The 26,891-nt window shown below is 38.8% G+C and overlaps 1 protein-coding gene across 1 annotated transcript in view; it reads left to right on the forward strand.

Moving 5' to 3' along the window:
* LOC307155080 (uncharacterized protein) overlaps positions 1-26,891 on the forward strand; it is a 46,668-nt gene that overhangs the window by 11,947 nt on the left and 7,830 nt on the right. The window contains exons 2-3 of the mRNA XM_079865435.1: positions 1,409-3,389; positions 3,461-3,624. Of these exons, the coding sequence (XP_079721561.1) occupies positions 1,433-3,389; positions 3,461-3,624 (2,121 nt within the window). The 5' untranslated portion in view covers positions 1,409-1,432. The remainder of the gene's footprint in view (positions 1-1,408; positions 3,390-3,460; positions 3,625-26,891) is intronic.

Raw genomic sequence — 26,891 nt, forward strand, 5'->3', positions numbered from 1 at the left:
TGATCAACTGTTTAGTTTAAAATGTTGCCTTTCTTTGTGAAAATTACCGACATTCAAGTGTTGAAAACACTTAAATAAGGATGCATGAAGCTAATAAAATGTTTTTAAAATTAAAGTACAGTTGGTATTTTTCAAGTATAAAAAATAATATCTACATTTGAACATAGTAGTACAGCCTACTGCAAGTGCAAAAATAATATATAAATAGTAAATTATAAAAGTATAATGTTATGTTCACTTAAAGAAAACTTACAAGTATACTTGCAGTTTAAACTACTAAACTAGTAGTTTAGTGAGAGTACACTTAAGTGTGTACTTTCATCAACAAAAATGTACTACTTGTATTAAAATAGTAAACTAAGTAGTTTACTATTCTTACACTTAAACGTATACTTTTATATACTAAAAGTGGGCCAATTTAGTCCCAAGAAGTATTGAAGTAGTACACTTACAAGTTTACAAGTACACATTGATATTAGTATACTTACATAAAGTATACTTAAAAATATACTTGAACATTACTTAAGTATACTTCATAAAATGAACTTGAAGTATACTTGAAGTATACTTCTTTTTCGTAAGGGGAGTTCGAATCCACCTTTTGCCGAACTCGCTCTTCTACCTTTTCCCATCGCATAAGATTGGAAAGGCATTTATTGTCAATACATATAAAGGAAATATGTAATAAGTGGAATTAAAGTGCCTTGTTATTTAATTCTAAAGTGTCTATCGGATAGGATTATGGGTAGGTGTGGTGAGGGATTTATTGTCCCAATAAGATGACATTTATATAATAAATATATCATTTACACTCAATATGTTATTATTGTTTACTGTTTTATAATGTACTAAAATACTGAGTTGCAAATATTATCAAACTACTATTTACACTTATTGCAAAGAAAGTACTGCTATTTTTACAGTGTAAATAGAATCTATAGCTATTTTCACTTGGTGTAAGCATATCACTAAAAAATACTGCTATTTTCAGTTAGTGTAAATAGAATATATTGCTATTTGTACTTAGTTTAAATAGCAAAGCCTGTGGCTAAGAAAATATGTTATTTTCACAGTGTAAATAGCATCTATTGCTTTTGCAAATAGCTGCTGCCAAAAATAATAGGCTACTTCAGTGTATGGCATTACATAGGAGAGTTTCATGTTTATACATTTTATAAAACGATTTAATCAAAATTTTCAGAGTAATCAGAGTAAAATTTACTGAGATTAATGCAAAGGCTATGGCATGACAACTTATTGACTTTGAAGATTTTCATCTAAACACAAAAACGGACTAAACAACTATGTAAAGATTATCACTGTGTCTATTATCAATGTAAATAAATAAGAAAATAAGTAATAATGCTATTCAGTGCCTGAATTTCAAGTGTTTAACATCTTTTGACAGATTTGAATGAGTATTTGAAGATCCATGGAAGTCCAGTTCCAAGTAGTTCCGGTTCAAGCAGTACCTAGAAAAACAGACCCCCTAATAAAATGTATCATAGACAACAAGGCAGAGAGACTTCGAAAGTTATTAAAAGGCAGAGATATTAATGGTTTATACTCTTCTGAAGTCTGGAATGATGATGTTACACTATTGACAGCAGCAGTTATATGCAGAAATGAAGAAATCTACTTGTATCTTGAAGAGTCGGCTGATCCTAACAAACCCTCAACAAATGGACAAACACCTCTACATTATGCTGGTTTTATACCTGGAGTTCCATTGAGTATTGTGGAAAGATTACTTGCAGCAAAAGCTAACCCAAATGGATATGGATTACAAATTTTTACTCCATTGCAGTATGCTGTTGATCATGGCCGTGAAGACATCGTGAAAGCACTTCTAAAGGCTGGAGCTTCACCCGCAAGGAACTATGGGGTGAATCCAGAACTTGATAAAAAAGTGGAGAGAATGATTAATCGACTGTCTTCACAGGGTGAAGTGTCTGACAAAGTACGTGTATCTTTCTCGTTTCATTCTGCTGTACAAATGAAAAAACAGACAGAAGTTTACAGAGACTTTAAGGAACATTTCTTTCAAGAGGATCCTTTTGATAACTTGATTTATTTTGAGATCTACTTTGGTGTCATTGGTCATGGTGCAGAGCAGTATCGTCAGACCGCCATCAAGTGGTTAAAAGACACAAAGAGTGCAGACAGATACATTGAGGGACTCATCAAGCGCTTCCCAAGAATCCCTCAGGAAAACTGGCAGAGTGCACTGAACTGCTTAAATGTTGCTTTGTGTGTCAGTGAAAGCATCTCTCCTCAGGTATTCAGTGAGCTTGTGCCAGTTCTAACAAACAGTTTTCAGCGCTTTGGAAATGCACAAGGAGAAATAGTGAATCATCTGATACTAAAGATAATCAATGTCATGATACAGAAGACGTCTGAGCAGAATCTAAGTACAAACAATTCTGTCTATGAGAAGTTATGCAAAAGTCTATTGCCTCTCACACGTCCTGATTATTCAAGTTTAATCGGAGTGTGGACATATGGACTTTTCGCCAATATAAATGTCTTTGCTCCTGAACTTGTTGCATTGTGTGGATTGTCTCCCATTCCAGAGAGGATACTTATAAAAGCAGAGACAGAGATGGATGAAGTCATGAAAAAAAAGCTGCAAAAGTTTGATGAATCACTGAGACATCCAACAGACTCAAGTGCAGTGGACAGTTTATGTGAGGAGACTTCTGCTCTATCAACAAGCAGGAAGAAGAAGAAAAAGAAGAAGAAAAAGAAGAAAAAAATCCAGCAAGAAGTGGGATCACAAGAATCTGAGCTGCAAAATAAAGAGGAACCGTATCCAGACACTGTAGTGAAATCCATTGAGGAATCAAACTCAAGTGTGCAGCCATTCACACAGCCTGCTGAGAACTCAAGAAGGTGGCATCAAACCAGTGTTCGTTGGAGGCCAAAGCTTGAGAAGCTAGCTAAGATGGATGCTAACAAGACATATAAGCTGCCAAATCTTACTCTTGTCCTGGACCCTGAATTTCTGATTGCTAATGGAAGTGATGGAACAAAAGTTTTCCTTGGACTGAGGGATGACGGCACAGAAGTGGCTGTGAAACGAATGGATAAGTTTAATTACCGAGTTCTCAAAAATGAGGAGGAATTTCTACGACTTCCAGAACTTGAAAGTTTCTCCATTGTGCGATATGTGGACTTTGCTGAAGATGATAATTTTGGATATCTTGCTCTTCAGCTTTGTGAGTACACACTGGAGGAATATATCCAAGATCATTTACCAGATGATAACACCGAGAGAAATTTGGTTCTGAAGAAGCTGGTGAAGGAAGTTCTCTGCAGCTTACAGGTTTTACACCAACCACAGACCAAAGTGCTTCATCGGGACATCAAACCCCAGAATGTTCTGATTGGTAGGAGTTAAATCTCAGTAATTAAAATCATCAAAAACTTCTTAAACTAATATGAACTTTGTTTATTATAGACATAAAAGGAAAGGCTAAACTGGCTGATTTTGGCATAAGTCGCAGACTAAAACAGGGCGAAACCACCATACGAACAAGCATTGCTGGAACCAAATGCTGGAAGGCAAAAGAGACCATAAGGGAGAAGGTCAACACTGGGTACAAGAGGAGCTCTGACATTCAGGTATATTTTCAATATTAATCAATTAACTCAAAGTAGCCTATATTCAGTCCATCCTTTGCAATCATTCGTGTTTTTTTTCTTTTTCGTTTTTTTTACATTCTTTTGAAAACAGAAACATTTGAAAATGACTTCTTTTCCATTTTTTTTTTTTTTAATACAAACAACAACAACCAAGAATTCAGCTTATTTCTCGTCGGCGGTTCTTCTTCTGTTCTGTGCCAGTCTAGTCATTAATTTCCATTGGACAGTAGTACGGGAGCGCATAGATCGGATATGGAGTTCCGATCATATGTGTATGCGGAAATTTCGGATACGATTTGAGCTTCGGATGCGTTGAAATATCTGAACTTCTGCGGCTAGAATGTAAGCGACCGGTCGACCGGATGTGATGTATTCTAATCAAAACTATGAGCGTGAAGCTAGAATTTACCAATATTTTTCAAATATTTTAATGTGTGACATATTCTGTAAACGCTATTTATGTAAAATGTCGGTTATTAATAATTATGGCAGAAAAATTTTAATATTTTATAATTATTAAATCAATATTTATATTGATTAGCTCAATAAAATCTACTGTTTTTATTTTAGATGTATTGAGGGTCATTTGTTTTCTGTGAATATATTCATGCATACATTACATTCATTAAAATAATTAGTGAATAGCCAAGGGTAATGGTTGCTTCACAACCAATTTCAAAGTTCCGTGTGACTGACACTAGGGGGCGAAATGCAACAATCGTATGCGAATGTCTTGTGCAGTGGAAAGGCGGCTTGAGGAAGAACTGACGCGGCTGCGGTTTAAAGGTGAACTAAGTAACTTTTTTACCTTAACCGAACAGCTTCGGAGTCATTGTAATAGTTATATGACTTTTTTTGGGTTGAATGGTGGTCGTCTCGCACCCCCCAATTGCCTGTGAGCAGAAAAATCACCCTTGCAACTTTGGGCCGGCGGGCCGTCAGACTCAGCGTCAGGAAGTATTGCGTGATATCAGGTCTCGCGATGTGAATTGCTTTACGGCACTGTTGGCGTTACGGCACTTTTGGCGTCACTTTGACAGCGAATAACTTTACATCTGAGGCGTTTAACCCTCTGGGGACGGATTGGGCGGTACCGCCCAAAATGGCATCCTTTTACAAATGTGTAATTATCTTAAAAACTATTAATGATAGAGAGATGCGGTCTTTTTTGCCGTCTTCCTCAGATTCCGCTGAAAACAATGGTATATGGTATACACACTTCCTTGTTGCGTAATACCACTGCGTATAAGGCCAATGAAATCGATGTTGTTAGGAATATTCCACGCGCAAAGACCAATGGAAAAATTGCCGCTGGGAGGAATATTTTTCTTACCCAATCAGAAGAAGGTTACCATGACTTATTCTAGCTAATCAGAGGACTCTGTAGCCTTGCAAGGGGTGGGACTTAGTAAGTGATATGATGCAAACAGCCGCGTCGAGTGGAGAAGGAGAGAGACAGAGAGCGAACGGAGCAGCGTATTACACACAGAGATTTATATGAGAGAGAGAGAGACAGAACGATTATAATATTTATATATATTAGCAATATTTCATATTTATAGCATATTAGCAATTATAGCATTATTTACATTTACATTTACATTTACATTTATTCATTTAGCTGACGCTTTTATCCAAAGCGACTTACAATTGCTATACATGTCAGAGGTCGCACGCCTCTGGAGCAACTAGGGGTTAAGTGTCTTGCTCAGGGACACATTGGTGTCTCACAGTGGATTTGAACCCGGGTCTCTCACACCAAAGGCATGTGTCTTATCCACTGCGCCATCACCACCCTCAGAATGGGGGTGGCATTATTATTTTATAGTTTTAGCACTTGTATGATGGCAAGCAGTAAAAGATTTACGGTACCTCAGAACAAGCTCTGGAACAATTACTGGAAAGTGACGTGGAGATCCGAAGCTGACAGATTTTTGAAAAAATGCTGTATATAAAGTTCATTATTTCATTGTTCTTTACACTTTTGATTGAACAATTACAAATATCTGTCTAGCAAAGGGTTTGAAATATATATTTTTTGTTCAAAAACTGTTCACTATTGTTTTGTGAGGTGTGATTTTCAGTAATATTTGACTAAAATAAAATTTTCGTTTTTGAAATTCTCTAGGTTATTGTACATTTTTTACTAATACTTCATTTATAAACACATTACATGCATTCTTATGTTAGCTTAGGGTCTTCTGAATCCATAGATACCAAACACATGGTGTTCCATCTCCATTAAATATGGTTTATAAGCCCAAATGTAAAAATAGTGAAAACGGACCAAAAAGGGCTTAGTCCCCAGAGGGTTAAAGACTCCATTTGTCCATTGTTTATTTCTAAAGAAACACGACAATGTATAAAAGGCTCCATTACCTTGTATCTTACGTTATGGCCCCGTAGAAGCAGTTTTTGTAAAAATAGGCTGACGATTGCATCATAACCACGCGACTCTCAGGAAATTACCGTATAGACAGGAGGAGAAGCTCGCAGTCAATCGGGGGGACGTGGAGGTATAAAGTCCGATAAAGTCAAGGGAGAAACCCATAGAGAATCATAAAGTTGCTCCTGCTCCTAGTTCATGGACAGCTCCTACTCACGCTCTCCGTCTCTGCAAGATTCGGAAGGGAATAATTCAGATTTCTCTTGGCACAGCTACTAGAAGACTTACAACTGTCAGACAGGTTGCTCATGTCACATCTACGTCGTCAAGATCAGTTTGAGTCTGCGCAGTACGCTCAGCCATCAGGAAGTGAGTGCTTCTAATGTGCTTCACTTTTCTCCGTTGAAACCTATGGGGTCGCTGTGTCCAGTTTATATACCGTCTATGGAAATTACCGTATGGACAGGAGGAGAAGCTCGCGGGCAATCGGGGGGACGTGGAGGCAAAATGACAAAATAATTAATCGGAATACTTAGAAAAAGTTTCTACTGCACCTAGCTCATGGACACCTCCTACTCACGCTCTTCGTCTCTGCAAGTTTCGGAAGGGAATGATTCAGATTTCTCTTGGCACAGCTACTAGAAGACAGACAGTTTGCTCACGTCACATCTACGTCGTCAAGCTCAGTTTGAGTCTGCACAGTACGCTCAGCCATCAGGAAGTGAGTGCTTCTAATTGACTTCACTTTTCTCCGTTGAACCCAATGGGGTCGCTGTGTCCATTTTTTTTACTGTCTATGGGCTGTGTAATTCCCTCGAAGCACTGGCAGACACAAGTGGTTTTCTTGCTACAGGTTTATTTGAAGCTTATTCTCCATGTCCACCGTGAAAACTAAACATACAGTATAACGAGAAAATAAAGACCGCATTAGCTTAATATGAACATACAATGACATGCGCAGCATGTAAAATAACGTTCACCAAAGTAAAATACCGACACAAAACAGCATACCTCGTTGGCTGCATGCTGTACACAAGGGAATAAAGGTTTCCTTAGATTGCTGACATCCACTATAACAACCTTAACACTTTTACCAGAGCATTAAATTGTCCGTGCTTCACTTGCTGTTAGCTTTTCCGACTCTCTCTCCAAATAAAATCACTAAATAATACTAAATGCGATTTATAATTCTAAATTATAACATTGGTTGAAAACAAAGTATACATTATTATAATGTTGCGACAATTACACTTCCACCAAATCACACAAACCTTAATGTGGATTTCTCTACACATAATGGTTGTTGCAAATAAACTTATAAACACAACTTCTGACCTTTTGGTATTTAACCATTTAGCATGGAGTTTCAGTAAAAACATTAAACACCTTAGTCTGCCTCAAGCAGAGTAACAACTTTATGTATGGGTCTTTCAAGAAAAACTGTTTTAGTTGTGGGTTTCCCCTTTTTGTCAAATGTATTGTTACTAACTAGCAACCTTAGTTTTCTCACCCTACTATCTGACCCTGGATAGACTTCTGTGACCCTTGCTAGCTTCCATTCGTTGCGTGGTACCAGATCATCTTGTAGAAGGACGATATCATTGACCTTCAAGTTTCTTTTGTCCATGTGCCACTTTTGCCTTGGTTGTACGTTTAATAGATATTCTTTCCTCCATCGGGTCCAAAACTCATTAGCCAAATACTGCACTTGACGCCACCTCTTTTGAAGATAGAGATCTTCTCCAACAAATTGTCCAGGTGGAGGCAGAATAATGGTTGACTTCATTGTAAGGATGTGGTTCGGAGTCAAAGGCTCAGGTCCAGATGGATCATTCAAATGTTCAGCTGTGAGTGGTCTGCTGTTAACAATAGCCATAACCTCGTACAGAAATGTCCTTAGTGAGGTGCTGTCAAGCCTTCGCGATGACTGGTCAAGTATAGCAGTTAGAACACTCCTTACTGTTCTTATTTGTCTCTCCCAGACACCGCCCATGTGACTTGCCGCTGGAGGGTTCATAAAAAATTCACATCCTAGAGCTTTTACTCTTTCTTGATCCATTTCTTTCAAGAGTTCTGCAAACTCTCGCCTTGCACCAACAAAGTTAGTTCCTTGGTCACATCTTAGTTGACACACATTTCCTCTTATGGCAATGAATGCCCTTAAAGCATTAATAAATGCGTCAGTTGTCATGTCATCAATCATCTCTATGTGTATGGCCCTTGAACATAGACAGGTAAGTAAGAGACCATATTTTTTGAGATCTTTTCTTCCTTCTTTTACATAGATTGGACCAAAGCAGTCTATGCCTGCGTAAGTGAAGGGTGGAGTCATCTCCGTTCTGTCTTGTGGTAAGTCACCCATCCTTTGTTCTTCAGTACCTCTTCTGTACTTTCTGCACTTGACACATTTGGAGATGTGTGATGAGACAGCACTGCTGTATCCCAGGATCCACCATCCATTAGCTCGCAGTTCGTTTATTGTCATTCCACGTCCTTGATGTTGCACTCTTTCGTGAAAGTGCTCAATGAGTAAGACTGATATGTGGCAGTTCTTTGGGAGTATTTCCGGATGTTTCATGTGGGTGTAACGTGGCTTGACTTAGGCGTCCTCCCACTCTTAGAATACCCTCTTCGTCCAAGAAAGGACTCAACTTATACAGCTTACTGTCTTTGGTCTTGGTAACTACCCGTTTTGCTTTCAAGCTCTTTATCTCATCTGAGAATGCTTCTTCTTGAACTAGCTTGATGATAGCGAGTTCTGCTTCTTTCCTTTCTTCTAGGCTTGTAGCTTCGTTGGTTCTTTGCTTCACACCTTTGTATTCTTTGACTTGTCGTTTCAATCTGGCAACTGCTTTTACTGCTCTTGACCAATCAGAGAATTTCTGTAGGCGATCCAAAAAAGATCTGTCTTCCTTGGCTTTAGTATTACACACAAGCACCTTGTGAAGCTCGGGATCATCCTGTCTGATTTCTCCCACCTTGGATTCTCTTTAGGTAGTTCTTTACACCGAAGAAACTTTGGACCTGTGAACCAGTTTGAGGTCTTAAGTTGCTCTGCGGTTAAACCCCGAGAGGCATGATCTGCCGGATTATCCTCAGAGGCAACATAAGCCCATTGTTCAGATATTGTACTTGACTTGATTCTCTGTATGCGGTTGGCTACGAAAACTTGAAATCTTCTGACGTCATTGTTTATGTAGCCAAGAACGACTGTGGAATCTATCCAAAAGAACTCTTGCAGATCTTGGATTTCTAATTCCCTTTGTGAGCATGTCACTAGTTCGAACTGCAACAACTGCCGCAGAGAGCTCAAGTCTCGGAATAGTTGTGACCTTGGTTGGTGACACTCTTGACTTGCCCATTACCAGACAGCAATGAACTTCGTCGGACATGTTAATGGCTCGCAGGTAGGTACATTCACCGTAGCCAGAGACGCTTGCATCCGCAAAGTGGTGAAGTTCATATCCTTTCACGTTGCCGAAATTTGAAGGTAAAAAACATCTTTTGATTTGCATTTCAGCCAGATTGGGTAGGTCTCTGATCCAGGACTCCCACTTTTGTCTTAGGTTTTCCGGAAGTTCCTCATCCCAGCCAATCTTCTCTCTGCACATTTGCTGGAGTATTTGTTTCCCCAAAAGGACAAAGGGTGCCATGAACCCCAGGGGATCATACACAGAAGCTACAGTAGAGAGCACACCTCTTCTTGTTAGCGGATTAGGTTTTACTTGAACTCTGAATTTGAATGAGTCTGATGTGATGCACCACTCTACTCCTAGAGCTCTCTCCATGTGCGGTGAACTCAAGGCCATGTCTAGATCTTTGATTGTGGCACGTTCTTCTTCTGGGATGGTTGCCATCACTTTCTCACTGTTGGAAACAAACTTGTGGAGTCTTAGCTTGCCAGTGGAGCAAAGTTCTCTTGATTCTTTGATGAACAGAATGGCTTCCTTCTCAGTTTGGACGATTGCAAGACCATCATCAACGTAGAAATTTCTTTGAATGAAGCGTATGGAGTCTTCACTGAACTGACCTTTTCCTTGTCCTGCCAGATGTTTCAGGCTGAAGTTGGCACAGCCAGGAGACGAGGCTGCTCCAAACAAGTAGACCTTCATTCTGTAAATTGATGGTATGGTTTCCAAGTTGCCATTCTCCCACCAAAGGAATCTTAAATAATCTTGATCTTCCCTTTTCACGTGAAACTGGTGGAACATCCTTTCAATGTCACACATGACTGCAATGGAACCTTTTCTGAAGCGACATAGAACACCCACCAATGTATTTGTCAAGTCAGGACCGGTAAGCAGGTAGTCGTTGAGAGATGTTTCTTTAAACTTGGCAGAACAGTCAAATACTACACGTATTTTTCCTGGTTTTCGTGGATGATAAACTCCATGATGTGGAATGTACCAGGCCGGATTGTTATCAATTTCTTCCTCTGGGACCTTTTCCGCTTCACCACGTGAAATGATATGGTCCATGAAGTTTACGTAGTCTTTGTAATACTGTTGATCTTTATTTAGTCTCCTTTCAAGACAGTGCAGTCGATGGGTTGCGCATGTCTTGTTGTTAGGTAATTTGGGTCTTTCCTCTTTGAACGGTAATGGTATTTCGTAGTGACCATTGTGTTTCTGTGTGATGTTTTCTCTCAACTTTGCCAGGAACTTGAGATCTTCTTGAGACACCGCAAAAAAACGTGTTATTAAAATATTTTTTACAAATATTTTCATCTTCTCCAGCTCTTTCAGAGAAGTCTGACTCAAGAACCTTTATGATGTCTGAGGGAGTGATCTCTTTTACTTTGGTTTGGCTCACATAGTGTACTTCAGTTTTGAGATTGAGAGAAGGCTTCACACCTGGTGTCACTTGTCTCACTACTATGCGATGACTGATTCCGATGGCATCACCGTAGTCTACAGTGGGATTCCTATGGCCAACAATGCTCCATCCAAGGTCCGTACGCTGTGCATAAGGTTGATAATCTTCGCCAAACACAACTTCCTTTGGAAGTAGAGCTTGTGAGCAGTTATACCCAATAAGCAGACCTACTTCGCAGTCCTGCAGAGGTGCGATCTCTTCTTGGAGGTGCTCTAGATGGGACCATGCTTTCGCAGTTTCGTTTGTAGGTATGTGCGATCTGTTGGCTGGAATAAACTCCCGCGTGTAGTCTGGTGGCAAGGGGATGTTCTTACTGGAGTAAAAGCCTCTGACTTGTAGGTTATTTACTCTTTGAGAGCTTACTACTGTGGTTCTTGAGGTCATAGTAGAGAGCTTGAGCTTGACTTGTTCTTTGTTTGCTTCCAAGGCTTCAGCTACTTCACTTAGAACGAAGGTTGTGTCACTTTGAGAATCCAACAGAGCATATACAAGGACTTCTTGTTCTGGTTGAGTTATGCCTAGTTCACACTACACAACTTTAAACGTCGGCAGATCGCTGTGCTGTTCAGACTACATGACTTGCTCTGGAGTCTTGAAGTCGTTGTGGTGTTCACACTATGTGACACTACATAAATCTTCTGCAACAGGGGGTTACACACTACACAAGCTGACAACAACTCTTGGCGCATTCCAATGGCGAATGGACAGCGGGACAAAATTGGCGGTATATATATATATATATTGGCGGTATATGTAATATATATATATTAGGGGTGTGACGGTTATAGTCGAACACCGTCATTAGAACTCTATAACCGCAAAAAAACGTGTTATTAAAATATTTTTTACAAATATTTTCTATCATAGAGAATGTTTAAATACTAATTAAAAACAATTGTTGACAGTCTGCGTTATTATTGGTCTACGTCGTTTCCAACTGTATTTGATTCTTTGCAAAGTACCCCCTGACCGACCACCAATCGTTTGAGATAGAAATAAAAGCTATGACGGATATATGTGATGTGTCATCATTATGAGATTTATTAAACAAATGAAAAACATTTCCAATAATAAACATTAGCAATAAACATTAGCAATAAACATTTGCAATAATAAACAACGTATCATTACCGATAACTGATCGTGCAGTTTAATTACCCCTTGACTGGCCCCAAACATGTTTGATAAAAGAAACATATAGTGTGTATATATGATGTGTATTACATTTTAGCTCAAAAACAATTGTAATAAAAGATAGGATCATAAGATGTGCAATATATTGGGTTTTTACCACTTAATGAAGTTTTGTTTTGTAAATCGTGAGACATGATTTTTACCACTTCATTAAGTTTTGCTTTGTAGAAAGCATTTCTTTGAAGCGAATTTCGTTTTGTACAAATTGTATCTTAATTTTAATAAATGTTTCATCAACCAATTGCATGTATTTAATAAATAAAAAGCAAATAGGCAATATAATAACCGATGAGTTTTGTCATTTGACTCACGTCATAACAGTCACACCAATTCTGAAACCGGCACACCCCTAATATATATATATATACACACACACACACATATACAAACATATATATATATATATATATATATATATATATATATATTGTTTGCGCAATGATCTGTTTAGAACCCCGAGAAAAAAAGGAAAAAAAAGCACACGCGGGCAGCAGGGATTGTCTGTCAGAGAGAGTTGGAAGTGAGTAAAACATTATAATGAAAAAGCAGCTGCCTGTTGTGGTTTGGTAACGATGGTTACAAATACAAAGGGCTTTTGTAATGTCATAACAAGATGATCATTGGCTGTTGCTCGTCGCGACACGTGACACCACAGGCTATCCAGTCGGCCGACAATTCCAGATATTTGGCATGCTAGATATTTTTTCTGGCGTCGGCGATGTGTCAGCGAGCGTTTTTGATGCGTCGTTAAGTATTTCACACTTAAAGATTGGCGAGCGCGGATCACCCGCAGATTTGCACGCGATTACAGCCCGACCGGTCGGCGAGCTCGTTAACTTGCAAATCGGGCTTAAATCGGGCTTAAAATCGGGCTTAAAATCCTGTAGTGTGAACTAGGCTTTAAGGATGAAAGCCAGACAGGAATTACTGCAGTTGTTTGTGCATTAGCTTCACCAAGTATTACTCTATTGGAAGTAGCGGCTGTGGTTTCTTCATGTTGGGATGATTGAGGTATTTCTCTGTATCTTTCTTGACTTGGATTTTGCTTGGCTTGTGGCGGTCTTTGTTCTTTTTTGTCTCGCTCCTCATGCAGACAGGTAGGATGCCGCTTGTTGCAAATGTCGCAGACACTCCTACTGTTGCAGCTCTTTGACTGGTGACCAGACCTGAGACATCCAAAGCATAGACTTTCAACTTGAATGAATTTGATTCTGTCTGAAACTGCTTTCTCCATGAACTTCCTGAATTTGTGCAAGGTATGCCCAGTTTTCTTACAGAAAGTGCATGTAGTAAAAGTCTGTTCGCTGGAACGTGTGGTCAGTGTCTTTGCTCTGAAGCTTTTATATTTTTGGACTTTTGGGTTTTCAGCTTCACCTTGTTTTAGTGACTGCAATGATGTGACAGAATTGCAGGCAATTTTGGCCTCCCTTGCCAGAAATTTGACAAATTGGCTAAAGGAGGGAAATTGGTTTCTCTCTTCTTCTACTTCGATAACCTTCTGGTTCCATCTTGCCGTTAGCCAATCAGGTAACTTGGAGAGAATTTTCCTGTTTTCATTACAGTCATTCAAGATTTCCAATGCCTTGATGTGAACCATGGCAGCCTCACAACTACGGAGAAAATCACTGAACTCCCTGAGCTCAAAGCTGTCCTTAGATCCCATCTTGGGCCACGCTTGGAGCTTGTCTCTGTATGCTTTTGCAATTGTGAATGGGTTTCCGTATCTCTCTTCCAAAATCTCCCATGCAGCAACATAGGCAGACTCAGTTCCGAGAAGAAAATAACCATCGAGGGCTTTCTTAGCTTGTCCACTCACATATCTTCGAAGGTAGTATATCTTTTCTTTGTCTTGAAGGTTCTTCTGGTCGAACAGCGTTTCAAAGGAGAGTTTCCAATCGTTGTATTGCAATGGGTCCCCACTGAAAACTGAAGGTTCAGGAACTGGAATTCTGTTGGCACTTAAAGCGCCTGCAAGCACCTTAATGAGCTCTGATTTACTTTCATTTGAGGTGGTCATAGCTTGTGGGATGGAGGTCATACGTAGAGACTGAGGACTTGAAGGAGCCGGGACTTTGTTATCTGCTACCATCTCATGCTCTAGTATGTCTTTCCGTTCTTCTTCTATGACTTTCACTTGATCATATACCTGCATTCTCGCTCGTGCTGCATTAAGACCTTTTACTGCCTCCAAATGCTGTATCTTCCTCCGTTTTTCTTCCAGAGTCTTCTGTAGAGCTCCAAACTCTTCTTCCAGTTGAGCCTTAATTTTAGATTCGTCTTCCTCTCTCTGTAGTCTTCGTTTCACTTCCTCTGCTTCTCGTTCTAAACGACGCCTTACTGCTGCTGCTTCTTGATCAGCTATCTTCCTTTTAGCTTCTGCTTCTAGGCGCTGTATTTCCAATTGTTCTCTCTCTTGTTCTTGTAACACTTTCAGAACAGCTTGGCTTGCAGCAGCTTCAGCGGCAGCTTCTTGTCGTTTAACAGAAGACCTACTTGAATGCACTGAGTTGCCTTTCAAGAGAGAAGTGATAGAACCCGATTTGTATGTACTTGAGTCGAAGAGAGAGCCTGCTTCAGGCCAATCTTGCTTTTCTCCTTCTGGAATCTTTCCATCCAGTCGACTTAAGGCTCTGGATACAATGAACTTGGAAATCTCTACACACAGACCCACTCTTCGACGTGTGTCTTGCTCTGGAATTGAGACGTCACGTAGTTCATCATAAACACTCTGAACGTCTGCAGAAAGACCTGTGACGCAACCGATGATGTCATTAAGCAGATCATCAGGTAAGGGCTCTGTTGACTGTGATAATGGCTTCTTTGAAGATTTAACTTGGGTTCTCCATTTGTCGTAAATGTAAAAAAAAAAAAAAGGTCAGAGAGAAAATTAAAGCACCATGGTACAACAATACTACGCGTGTTCTAAAGAGAGAAACCCGTAATTTAGAGTGTAAATGGAAACAAACTAATCTAGAGGTTTTTAGAATCGCTTGGAAAGACAGTACATCACGTTATAAAAAGGCCCTAAAAGTAGCCAGGGCTGAGCACCTCCGCAATCTAATAGAAAATAACCAAAACAATCCTAGGTTTTTATTTAACACCGTGGCTAGACTAACAAATAAACAAGCGTCACCTGAACAAAATATTCCGTTACAGTTTAGTAGTAATGATTTCATGAATTTTTTCACTGAGAAAATAGAAAACATCAGAATCACAATTGTAAACGTTCAATCCTCAATCGCGCCTTATAACTCAGCCTCGATTATCACCCCGCAAGAACAATTACAGTGCTTTACAACTGTAGAACAAATAGAGTTAAATAAACTTATCACTTCCTCTAAAACAACAACATGTTTATTAGATCCCATACCAACTAAACTACTGAAAGAAGTGTTACCTATAGTGGAAGAGCCTCTCCTCAATATTATTAACTTGTCTTTAACTTTAGGTCATGTTCCAATAACATTTAAACTGGCAGTTATAAAACCACTCATTAAGAAACCACAATTAGACCCAAATAACCTAGCAAATTATAGACCAATTTCAAATCTTCCTTTTATGTCTAAAATACTAGAAAAAGTGGTGTCTGCCCAACTAGGCTCTTTCTTACAAGAAAATGACATCTATGAAAAGTTTCAGTCTGGATTCAGGCCGCACCATAGCACTGAAACTGCGCTCGTTAAAATCACAAATGATTTACTTTTAGCTTCTGACCAAGGCTGTATCTCAATACTAGTTTTACTTGATCTTAGTGCTGCGTTCGATACTATAGATCACACAATACTCTTAGATCGACTACAAAATTATACTGGTGTTCAAGGACAAGCATTAAGCTGGTTCAGATCATACCTATCTGACCGATACCATTTTGTCTATTTAAATGGAGAAAAATCGATCATAACTCCAGTAAACTATGGAGTGCCGCAAGGATCTGTGTTAGGCCCTCTATTATTCTCAATATATATGCTGCCACTTGGAAATATTATAAGGAAACATGGAATTAGTTTCCATTGTTATGCTGATGACACTCAAATATATATTTCATCACGGCCGGATGAAAACGCTAAATTATCCAAATTGACAGAGTGTGTTAAAGATATAAAAGATTGGATGACGCGCAATTTTCTTTTATTAAATCCTGACAAGACAGAGGTAATACTTATCGGTTCAAAAAACCGCCCACAAAACCTCTCACAATACAACTTTAACATAGTAGGATGTCCTGTTACTTTATCCTCTACAGTAAAAGAACTGGGTGTTATACTTGACTGCAACCTGTCTTTTGAAAATCATATTTCATGTGTTACAAAAACAGCCTTTTTCCACCTTAGAAACATTGCTAAGCTACGTAATATGCTATCTGTTTCTGATGCAGAAAAGTTAGTTCATGCGTTCATGACCTCGAGACTAGATTACTGTAATGCTTTATTAGCTGGTTGTCCTGCATCCTCAATAAACAAGCTACAGTTAGTCCAAAATGCCGCCGCTAGAGTTCTTACTAGATCAAGAAAATTTGACCATATAACACCAATTCTATCATCACTACATTGGTTACCTATAAAGTTCCGTATTAATTACAAGGTATTGCTACTGACTTATAAAGCCCTAAACGGCTTAGCTCCAGTTTATTTAACGGATCTTCTATCGCCCTTTAATCCATCGCGCTCTTTAAGATCACTAAATTCGAGGCTTTTGGTCATACCTAGGATATCCAGATCCACCAAAGGAGGGAGATCATTTTCACATTTAGCTCCAAAACTCTGGAATAGCCTTCCTGATACTGTTCGTTGCTCAGACTCGCTCTCCCAGTTTAAAACTAGATTAAAGACGCATCTCTTCAGCCAGGCATTTATATAATATTTTTAATCTTACAGTTAAATCCGGTCTCTAGTTCATAAACGCCAGAGGAGAACTGGCCCCCGACTGAGCCTGGGTTCTCCCAAGGTTTTTTTTTCTCCATCAGGTCACCTGATGGAGTTTTTCGGTTCCTTGCCACTGTTGCCTTTGGCTTGCTCATTTGGGGATACTTAATTTAATCAATCAATCAACAATACTATTGATCAGCATTACCAAACGTGGACGTTTTACACTAGAAACAAACATTGATGTACTATTTTATTTAATACTGTGAAGCTGCTTTGATACAATCTGCATTGTGAAAAGCGCTATATAAATAAAGTTGACTTGACTTGACTTAATTGAACCTTTGTTGAAGCGCTTTAAAGGGGCTCTAGGTAACTTTTTAAACTTAACTGAACAGCTTCGGAGTCAGTGGAATGGTTATATTACTTATTTCGGGTTGAATGGTGGTGGTTTCGCACCCCCCTGGTGCCCGAGAGCGGAAAAAACTCACTTGCAACTTTGGGACGCGGGTCGTGTTCCAGGAAGTATCGCGTGATATCAGGTCTCGCGATGTAACGAATTGCTTGACGGCACTGCACACGTAATTACACGCCCCCATTCAAGCACCGGCTAGCTAAGCAAAGGGCAACGATAGATTTAGTTATGGCTGAGCCTGTAAAAAGAAGCAGAAAGCTAGGAAATCTTTGTCGGAGGACCAACGAAAGAGGAAACGGGAGACTGACCGAGCAATAAGTCAGACTCGAGTAAAGTTAAATATCGGACCGGCTTTTTCAGAATGGTGAGAACTGAGAGAAACAGAAGCCTGCAAAACGGATGCTGACCTGGCTGGCCTTATTGCTGTTGCACTTGTAAGTATCTTTGGAATAAACTGTGTTTAATATTTAAATTTCAAGTAATTGTGACCTCAGGATGTTTGCTATTGTCTGTAAAGTTTTTTTATTATGATCGCTGTCTGTTACGGGCTTACTAGGAACGTTACGCTAGATACTATAACTTTGATGTTAGGCATTGTCATTAGCAAACACGTTTGATTTCTGTAGTTGTGTGGCCGTTCCTCTGTCGGTTTTATTTGTGTAACTTACACTTTTATTTTATGTCACTAAGTCAACGCGTCTGATAATAGGCAATAAACATGTTGCACATATCATGATCGAGCTAGAAAAAACGTTCGGATGTTTTCTTAGACAAGCAAAGGTAAACCATCATTCTACCAGATGAACTTATAGACCTTGCTAATATAACTTTAGACAAATATTAGCCTCCGATATATATATTTTTTATGCTCATGCCCATTCTCCCAAAAACAAACAAACACGAAAGCAGTAGTTCGCCTCGTTCATATCGTTCGTTCCCGGTAAAAATACTAGTATGCATGACAACACAATAAAATAAAAAAAAATCGCCATCAGTTGGAAACAAAATATTGCTTTACTTGCCTCGGTAGACATAACTGGCTTTGAAATAGCCGGTTCCTCTGCTCAGCTAGGTTGACAGCTGATCAGCTGGGTTGCTCGTGGCGAGGGGGGTGGGGTGACAACAGTTCGTTTTTAGACAGAGTGTATGAAAGCATTTACTACCAGACACTAGGGGGAGCTTCGTAGAGAAAAAACACTCAAGAGTTGCCTGGTGCCCCTTTAATTTTTTCATCTTGCAATTCTCTACCTTTCTCGGTTAGAGTTCTGACTCTTTGACTTGGTTGCTGCGCTTCCTCTTGCTGGACTTCATCAACACCAACTTGATCTTCTTCTATGCTTTCCCTGACCTGGGTTGTAGGCTCACTTGACTCTGACATTGTCTAATCCTTTAAATTGACCCACTTTTCTAAATAAAGGGTGTAATTAAACTGTTATGTTTGCCTTTAACACTTACTCAAATGTAAATGTCACTTACATATTGTTACTTGTAAGCTTAAATGACTTAAAGGTTTTCAAATACCAGTTTTCAATGAGGTTCAAATTAGAAAATTGAAAATGTGCAAAAAAAACAAATAGCTAAACTCAACTTTGGATATTACCTTTCAAAATGTGCTCATTATGCATGAACTCTGCAGAGTTTATAGACTTAGACACTTAAATATTAAATGGCCAATAACCTTCACTTATTTCCAAACACACTATTTAAACTTTAATATAATTTCCTTTTAACTCTGGCACTGTGTGTCTACAAATGGCAAGCTTCAATGTATATTAGATCACATAAGTGAAAACATTTAGTACACACACTACAGATGCTATATTGACGCAAAATCTCTTTGGCAAACCTTAACAGAAGCCCTCTTCTTAGATCACTCTTGACTTATTAGTGTTCAAGTTCTTTATGGCTTTGTCTTGAAAACGTTGTTCATTAAGATCTGTGCGTCCTCTTACTTCTGTCTGTGTGCGTGCATGTTTTCGGCTTCAGTCCTTTGATGACAGCTCTGCGCGCTACCGACTGATGCTGATCCTTTGAACTTGCGCGCCGTCGATTAATGTCCACTCGCGTTGATGAACAGTCTGAGTTTTCACTGTAATTCCCTCGAAGCACTGGCAGACACAAGTGGTTTTCTTGCTACAGGTTTATTTGAAGCTTATTCTCCATGTCCACCGTGAAAACTAAACATACAGTATAACGAGAAAATAAAGACCGCATTAGCTTAATATGAACATACAATGACATGCGCAGCATGTAAAATAACGTTCACCAAAGTAAAATACAGACACAAAACAGCATACCTCGTTGGCTGCATGCTGTACACAAGGGAATAAAGGTTTCCTTAGATCGCTGACATCCACTATAACAACCTTAACACTTTTACCAGAGCATTAAATTGTCCGTGCTTCACTTGCTGTTCTGTTGAGTGGGGCTGTCATAATATTGTACTTTAAAGGGGTCATATAATGCCATTTTTGTACAAGCTAATATGATTCTTTAGGGTCTAAATTAAAAGTTTGTAATATACTTTAATTAAAAATTCTCATTAGTATTGTAAGAAAACACTCATGTTACCTGGTCAAAAACAGCTCTGTTTTCAGCACGCCGTTTAAGTGCATGTGTCTTTAAATGATAATGCACTTTGCTCACCCCGCCCCTCTGTTCTGTGCGTACACCGTTTGTTATAACCATAACACAATAACCATAACGCGTTGTTCATTATAAACGTGGGATTATGAATTATATTGAGAACGTCGTACATAGAAAACATGCCGTAATGTACCCTGAGTGTAAACAGCCGCATTCATCGTGAAGCGTGCAGCAAGCGATTTGCAAAGATTAATATAAATATTAATATAAAGGTTAATAAAACGTTACACTCACTTCAGTTCTTCTGGAGGTGCAGCAGGAACACGAATAGTTGGTACCGATCCTTTTTTCAGGAGCAGCTTCTTAGCAAAACCAGCTTTATGCTGATCCTCGTTTGTAAAGCAGTCTGGTGTGAAATGAAAGCAACATGAAACATGAAAGCATTGACGTTGATCGTGGGGAATATTCCCTTCGAAAACAAACTCAGTCACTGCGTCTTCAGCGGTTCGGATTTAGGAATATCAAAATGACTGCTGTGTTCCTTATTACACCCAAGAACAGAACACCACAATCGCTTAGACGCCATTCTGCTCATAGACAGTGCTCCAGCGTCAACATTGACAGCGCAGACTATGATGACTGACAGCTCGCTCACGAGAGCTTGATTTGAGAGAGGGGAAAACATATAAGGAGAAAAAAAAAAAAAAACACTGGATGGATTTTTATCATTTTATGATGGTTGTGTACAGGCACTGCCAACACACATTTCATTACAATCAACTTGTAAAAGTGCATGACCCCTTTAAAAACGTGAAATAAAAATAAATAAATGGACAGCGTTAACTAACTCTCTTATGCCTAATGTAGTGAGTGTTCAAGCTATGGAGAAAATGAAATAAAGTTTGAATTTGTCATGCTTTATTCCGATCCGAGCATGTGAGCGGAGAGAATATTCTGAAATATTCTGCTCCCTCGTTCATTCTGCTCAGGGTCGCTCGCTCAACCCAGAATGGCCTGCTGGAATAACGGCTGCCTCCGACTAAAGTTTTTTCCTAGTCGACTAGTAGTTGTTCATTTAAGCCATTAGTGGACAAATCGCCCCTTTATATTAATTTTATTACTTAAATAGGCTATACAGGATAATGAACGTGTACATGATATAGCTGCACTCAAGCAAAGACTCGCCATGAATGCTAGAGAGAAAATGCATGTGAAATGCACATTTCATATGGATTACATAATCAGAGAGTAGCCTATTTCTTTTCGTTTTGAATAGTTTAGTTTAAAAGTAGACATTTAAATCTATCTATATATAGTAGATAGCCTATATTTCTCAAATCTGTGATGCACAAGCTGAGTTTCGGAGCCCTCCAGTTCACGTGCAGTGCAAGTGATTGTGCCGGCACCTTATTACATTGTCTGCTATAGGCCTATATTTATTAAATACAGGCAATTGGTTGATAAAACATTGATCAAAATTAAGATACAATTTATACAAAACGAAAATCATTTAAAAATAGTCTTTCTACAAACCAAAACTCAATGAAGTGGTCAAAATCATGTCTTTTCCTCTCTCTAGTTGTCTCCAGACATATTGCGCATCTCATGATGTATCATTATCTTTCTCATGCTGCACATATGCTCACTTTCATAATCAACATTGATTAAATTAAAAAATAACATTAGCCTATAATATTTAAACATAAATATGAAACTAAAAATGTTTTCTTACAGAGAAATTCCATGTCTTGTCGTCAGCCACAACATAATGACGTCACATATTTTCCAACCCAGCCCTCAGCCCCCCTCCCATGAAAAAGCTTCCAGCGCGCCTGATTACAGACATGTTTTATATATAGAAATATGACAACAATCAAATAACTCATAGATCACACTGTCAGAGAGTAAAAACATGAGATCAGAGTTTTAAAATAAAATAGTTTAAAAGACAACAATGCATCACGATTGTTTAAACCAATGAGCATTAAGCTGTGTTGTCAGCTAGTCGTTTCCCATCATGCTGCAGTGGGTGGAGAGCAACTGCGCTTGACTGCAGAAATCGACACGTCTGCCTTGCGCTCGCGAGAGTTTTTTGACATACGCCAGCATGACATCAGTGCATAGGCATCAGAGCAAGGCCAGAGAATAGGTGTGTTTGACATCGGCTGCGGCTGTATGCACCCGATCGGCGAGATTAGCCGCGTGCAGGCGGGGAGGAGCTGCAAACGGAGACGTGAAGTCAGACACTTTCTGGTTCCCGTGGTGACCGCTCACGTGGTGTTTGCATACTTTACCACAGCTGAAGTGAAATAAATGCAATATTTGCCAAATAATATATGTTTCAGAGACATTTTCATTCAATACTTTATGTACTTCTTCATACAGCGTCTGTTTGAACAAGAATAAAGTTCAACATAAGCTACTATCAATGAAGTGGAGTCTACGTTTTTTAATCAGTTTTAATTTGATAAACACTACACAATATATAACATCGCAACGACATGAAAAGAGTGTTAACTGTTATAAAAAACAGATTTGAGAGCTTTAGAGGAACTAAAGGTGTTCGAATAAACACGTAACACATGTGATCGTTGTCATGCAGCGAATCCGGCCAATCGTGGAACAGCTGTGTCATCATCAGAGCTCGTGCAGCCCAGTGCAGCCGCTCTTGAGAAGCTGCGCTGGCTGAGTTCTCCGGCTACTCTCAACTCGCTCTCGCGGTACTTTGATGGCATACGTCACAGTCACGTGGTGTCGGCGGTGTATCAAGTCGGACAAAATTTCTAACCGGTATGCACTGCTTTAAGTCAGCCGCCGATCGGTCTGCGCAGAGCTGCATGAAGTCGAACAAGCCTTACGCCGGTTTCACACCGCAAGCGTCAGCGGCGCGTGAGCAGCGCGTATTTTTTTCGGCGTCCATGTTAATCAATGAGTGCATTCACACCGCACGCAGAAGCGGCGCGGCAGCGCGTAGCAGGAGCAGAGCAGGAACAGCAGTGCGGCGATAGTTTCGGCGCCCAGTCTATTTTTAACGCGCCGCTTACGCTGAATTAAAGTGACACGCATTGATCAAGGCCAAAATACACCGCAGTTTTACCCCAAAAGCGCATTGATGATATCTATTGTGTTTTAAACAGTCACTCAAATGAACAACAGCAATTTAAAAAGAAAACAAATGTCCAAAAACAAACTTGTTGCCCGAACAATAAAAACAAAGACGAATCAAAAGTTATATAAATGAAATGATTAATAAAATAAGCTTCTTGACAAGTCTTTTCTCTTAAATGTATTTGTAAACGAAATAAAGCAATGCCAACTTACCCTGATTATAGAGTACTCTGTCTATACACACGCTGCGGTTCAGCCGCGCGTGACAAACGCTGCCAGTGTGAAAGCAAAACGCTCGTGTCCTGCTCCTGCTCACCATATGCACTGCTCCTGCGCTGCTTACGCTCTGCTAATGCATGCAGTGTGAAACCGGCGTTAGGCTTGTTTGAGATGCGCCTTGCCTCGGCTGAAATGTATGCGAGAGTAGGCGGCTGCAGTGAGAGGAGGAGTGAAAAAAGCGCAGGCAAGCTGGACAGTTCTCTCTTCTCGCAGTGGATCAGACACCTGTGAGATCAAAGATGGATATCGCGGGATTCACGGGATTCACGCTCGCGCACAGTGTTGCTAATAAACTGGATGGAATTTAAGTTCTGTTGCTTTTATATGAAAATAAATATAATGAACAAGACACCCAAAGTAGTACTTATTTAATTCCATTCCAAATACATGTTTATCAATCTTTTTTTCTTTAATACAGACATACACTCACCTAAAGGATTATTAGGAACACCATACTAATACTGTGTTTGACCCCCTTTCGCCTTCAGAACTGCCTTACGTGGCATTGATTCAACAAGGTGCTGAAAGCATTCTTTAGAAATGTTGGCCCATATTGATAGGATTAGTCCATGAGCCAGGGCCCCAAATTTGGTCCATCGGTATCAACGGGGGGCAAATGCTATCATTGTTTTTTGGCAAGGTATACACCCCTAGTATTAGAAAAAGCACGATAGCAGTGCAGCGGTGGTAGCGAAATCTCTTTTTTGAGCTCATGAAGTTACTAACCCCCTAAAATAAATTCCGTTTTTGAAATCTGGTGTATATCTGGTTTAGGCTCATGCTAGGGATATTATCAATATTCTATAATATGGTGCTTGGTATCGTTGGAAAGGGGACCTTTTAGGCTTTCATTTAAGCCCAGTACTGAATCTGTCTGACAAACACAGAGGTCACAAGTCTTCTTTAAACCAGAAATAACACACATTGTTTCACAATTTCCGCCTAAACTGTATGCTTTCTTTTATCCCTGTGGCATGAAAGAACAACATGGACACAAAACTCAACAACTTCAATACTCAAGGCACTCTGATGACTCAGAAAATGTATAATATACCCATACTATTTATTTGTGAGAGCCTTAAATTAGACTTGTGCAGCCAGCACAAGTCTTCAAAATAGAATAGAGCCAATAGAATGGACAAATAGAATACCCTATTAGTCCAGGGCCAAATGGCCTATTTATTCATGTACAGTTGTAATAAAAAGTAATTGTTTCAATAGTGTAGTCAATGGTGTTGTAAACATAACACTTGTAAGTGGTTTAACAAAATGTTTCTATCATGTATTTTGATATTCAGATATGATGTCAGAAAGTAGCTTGTGCACGGAATGTTGATGGATTTTGACAGTTTGACGAGGTTTTGTCAGTTTTGTGAAAAGATTGTTGGTTCAGTTGACTGGTTATAACAACACTACCAACTATGATCTTCAAACAACTTCCATTGAGTTCCAGGGGTATTAAATGTAAGTACAAAATACTTTTTCTCTTGTGCTTGTGAATTGGTGGGGAATAGTAGAAGTAGCTAATGTAAGCTTGGTGTTTTTCACACTTAGTATACTTCTTTTAAACTTAAAATAAGAAAGTATACTTTCAGTCTACTTTTTATGTACTTCTCAGAAATAGACTTAAAATTACACTTCAGTGTAGGCCTACTTGATTTATACTGAGAGAAAAGTCCAGGGCCCGTATTCTAAGAATCCTCTCAGAAAACTCTTAAAGGACAAGTTCGGTATTTTACACTTAAAGCCCTGTTTACAGATCGTTTCTGATGAAATAGAATGGTTAAGATTGAAATTTGGACACATGTTGCTGTCCCGAGAATTTTCGGTTTCTATGGTAGTGGGGGGGGTGCTACCCCAGAAACCGAAAATTTTAAATTTTAAAATTTTAAACCGAAATCTTAACTGTTCTATTTCATCAGAAACGATCTGAAAACAGGGCTTTAAGTGTAAAATACCGAACTTGTCCTTTAATTTAGCTTAAAAACTTTTACATAAGAGTCTTAGCTTAAGAGCGATTCGGGGCCAATCTGAGAGCAACTCTGAGCAAGGAAAAGACAAAAACTTTCATCTTAGTGAGGAGGCGGGGCTGACCCCGTTGCTATGTATGACACAATCTTTTGAAGACTGTGATTGGCTGGTTGTCGAAGAAGGAAAAAAAGAGTGAAAAGTATAGGGTCTATTCTAAGCCTTCACTTTGAAATTACATGTGACTGTGTACATTACACACTGCTGCATTGTTGCATTTTCCCAGTTGCCAAATATCGTAATGTAGTGATTACTTTCATTTCTGGCGCTATGGCATTTCTGCACTGTGTCGGAGATGTTAGCGCGTCTCTAAGATCAGTCACAAACATGATCCCTGCACGATCTAATCTATAGCGTCTTATTAACTCACTGTCATCCATTGTCTGCAACACATTTTTTCTCCCTCTTCGTCTTTCTGCCATGTTCTCCTCTGCTAAAGAATCTCTTCAGCCTCTGAAAAGTCCTCGTCCGTACTCCTTACAATTTTGACCTTAAGACTTCTTTTAAGGGTTAAGATGCTTTCTGAATTACTTTTTTCTTTACTGGGATTTTTTCTTTAATTTTAAGAGTAAACGCCCACATTTCTAAGAATTTTCTTAGAATTTTGTCACTAGGAGCTACTCTTTGCATTAGATTATTTATGAATACGGGCCCAGGTATATTTGGCCTGTACTTGAACTCAATCTTTTGATCCAGATATACTTAAAAGAATAATTAAGAATTCAAAGTATACTTGTCTTGTAGTTGTGTTAACTCTTTTGATTGAGTAGTCAATTAAATATACTTTTTTTACATAGTTTTTCATATACAGTCTTATGACAGTCTTTACAGTCTAAAGTCAATTATTACATTGTTTGAAAATATTGATTATAATATTGATATAAAACAGATATGTTTCTAATTCTGCATATCTGAATTTTTGTGTAGGCTAGTCCACTGGTAGTGTATAGCAATTTACTCTAATTCTACTTTTTTGTTTAAAATGTTGCCTTTCTTTATGAAACTTACTGACATTCAAGTGTTGATTAAAAAAGGATGCATGAAGCTAATAAAATGTTTTTAAAATTAAAGAACAGTTAAAGGTATTTTTCAAGTGCAAAAATAATATATAAATAGTAAACTATAAGTATAATGTTATGTTCAATTAAAGAAAACTTACAAGTATACTTGTAGTATAAACTACGAAACTAGTAGTTTACTGAGAGCACACATCAGTGTGTACTTTCATAAACTAAAAAATGTACTACTTGTATTAAAATAGTAAACTACTAGTATACTTATAAGTTCACTTGTAGTACAGATGCAATACAAATGAGAAAACTAGTTGTGTACTTAGTTTACTCTTACAAATACTAAAAATACTAAAAGTGGGCCAATTTAGTCCCAAGCAGTATTGAAATAGTACACACGTTTACTACAAGTACACATTATTAGTATACTTACAACATAAAGTATACTTAAAAAATATACTTGAAAATTACTTAAGTATACTTCATAAAATGAACATGAAGAC

Source organism: Squalius cephalus (assembly GCF_949319135.1).
Source record: "Squalius cephalus genome assembly, chromosome: 3".
Classification (NCBI taxonomy): domain Eukaryota; kingdom Metazoa; phylum Chordata; class Actinopteri; order Cypriniformes; family Leuciscidae; genus Squalius; species Squalius cephalus.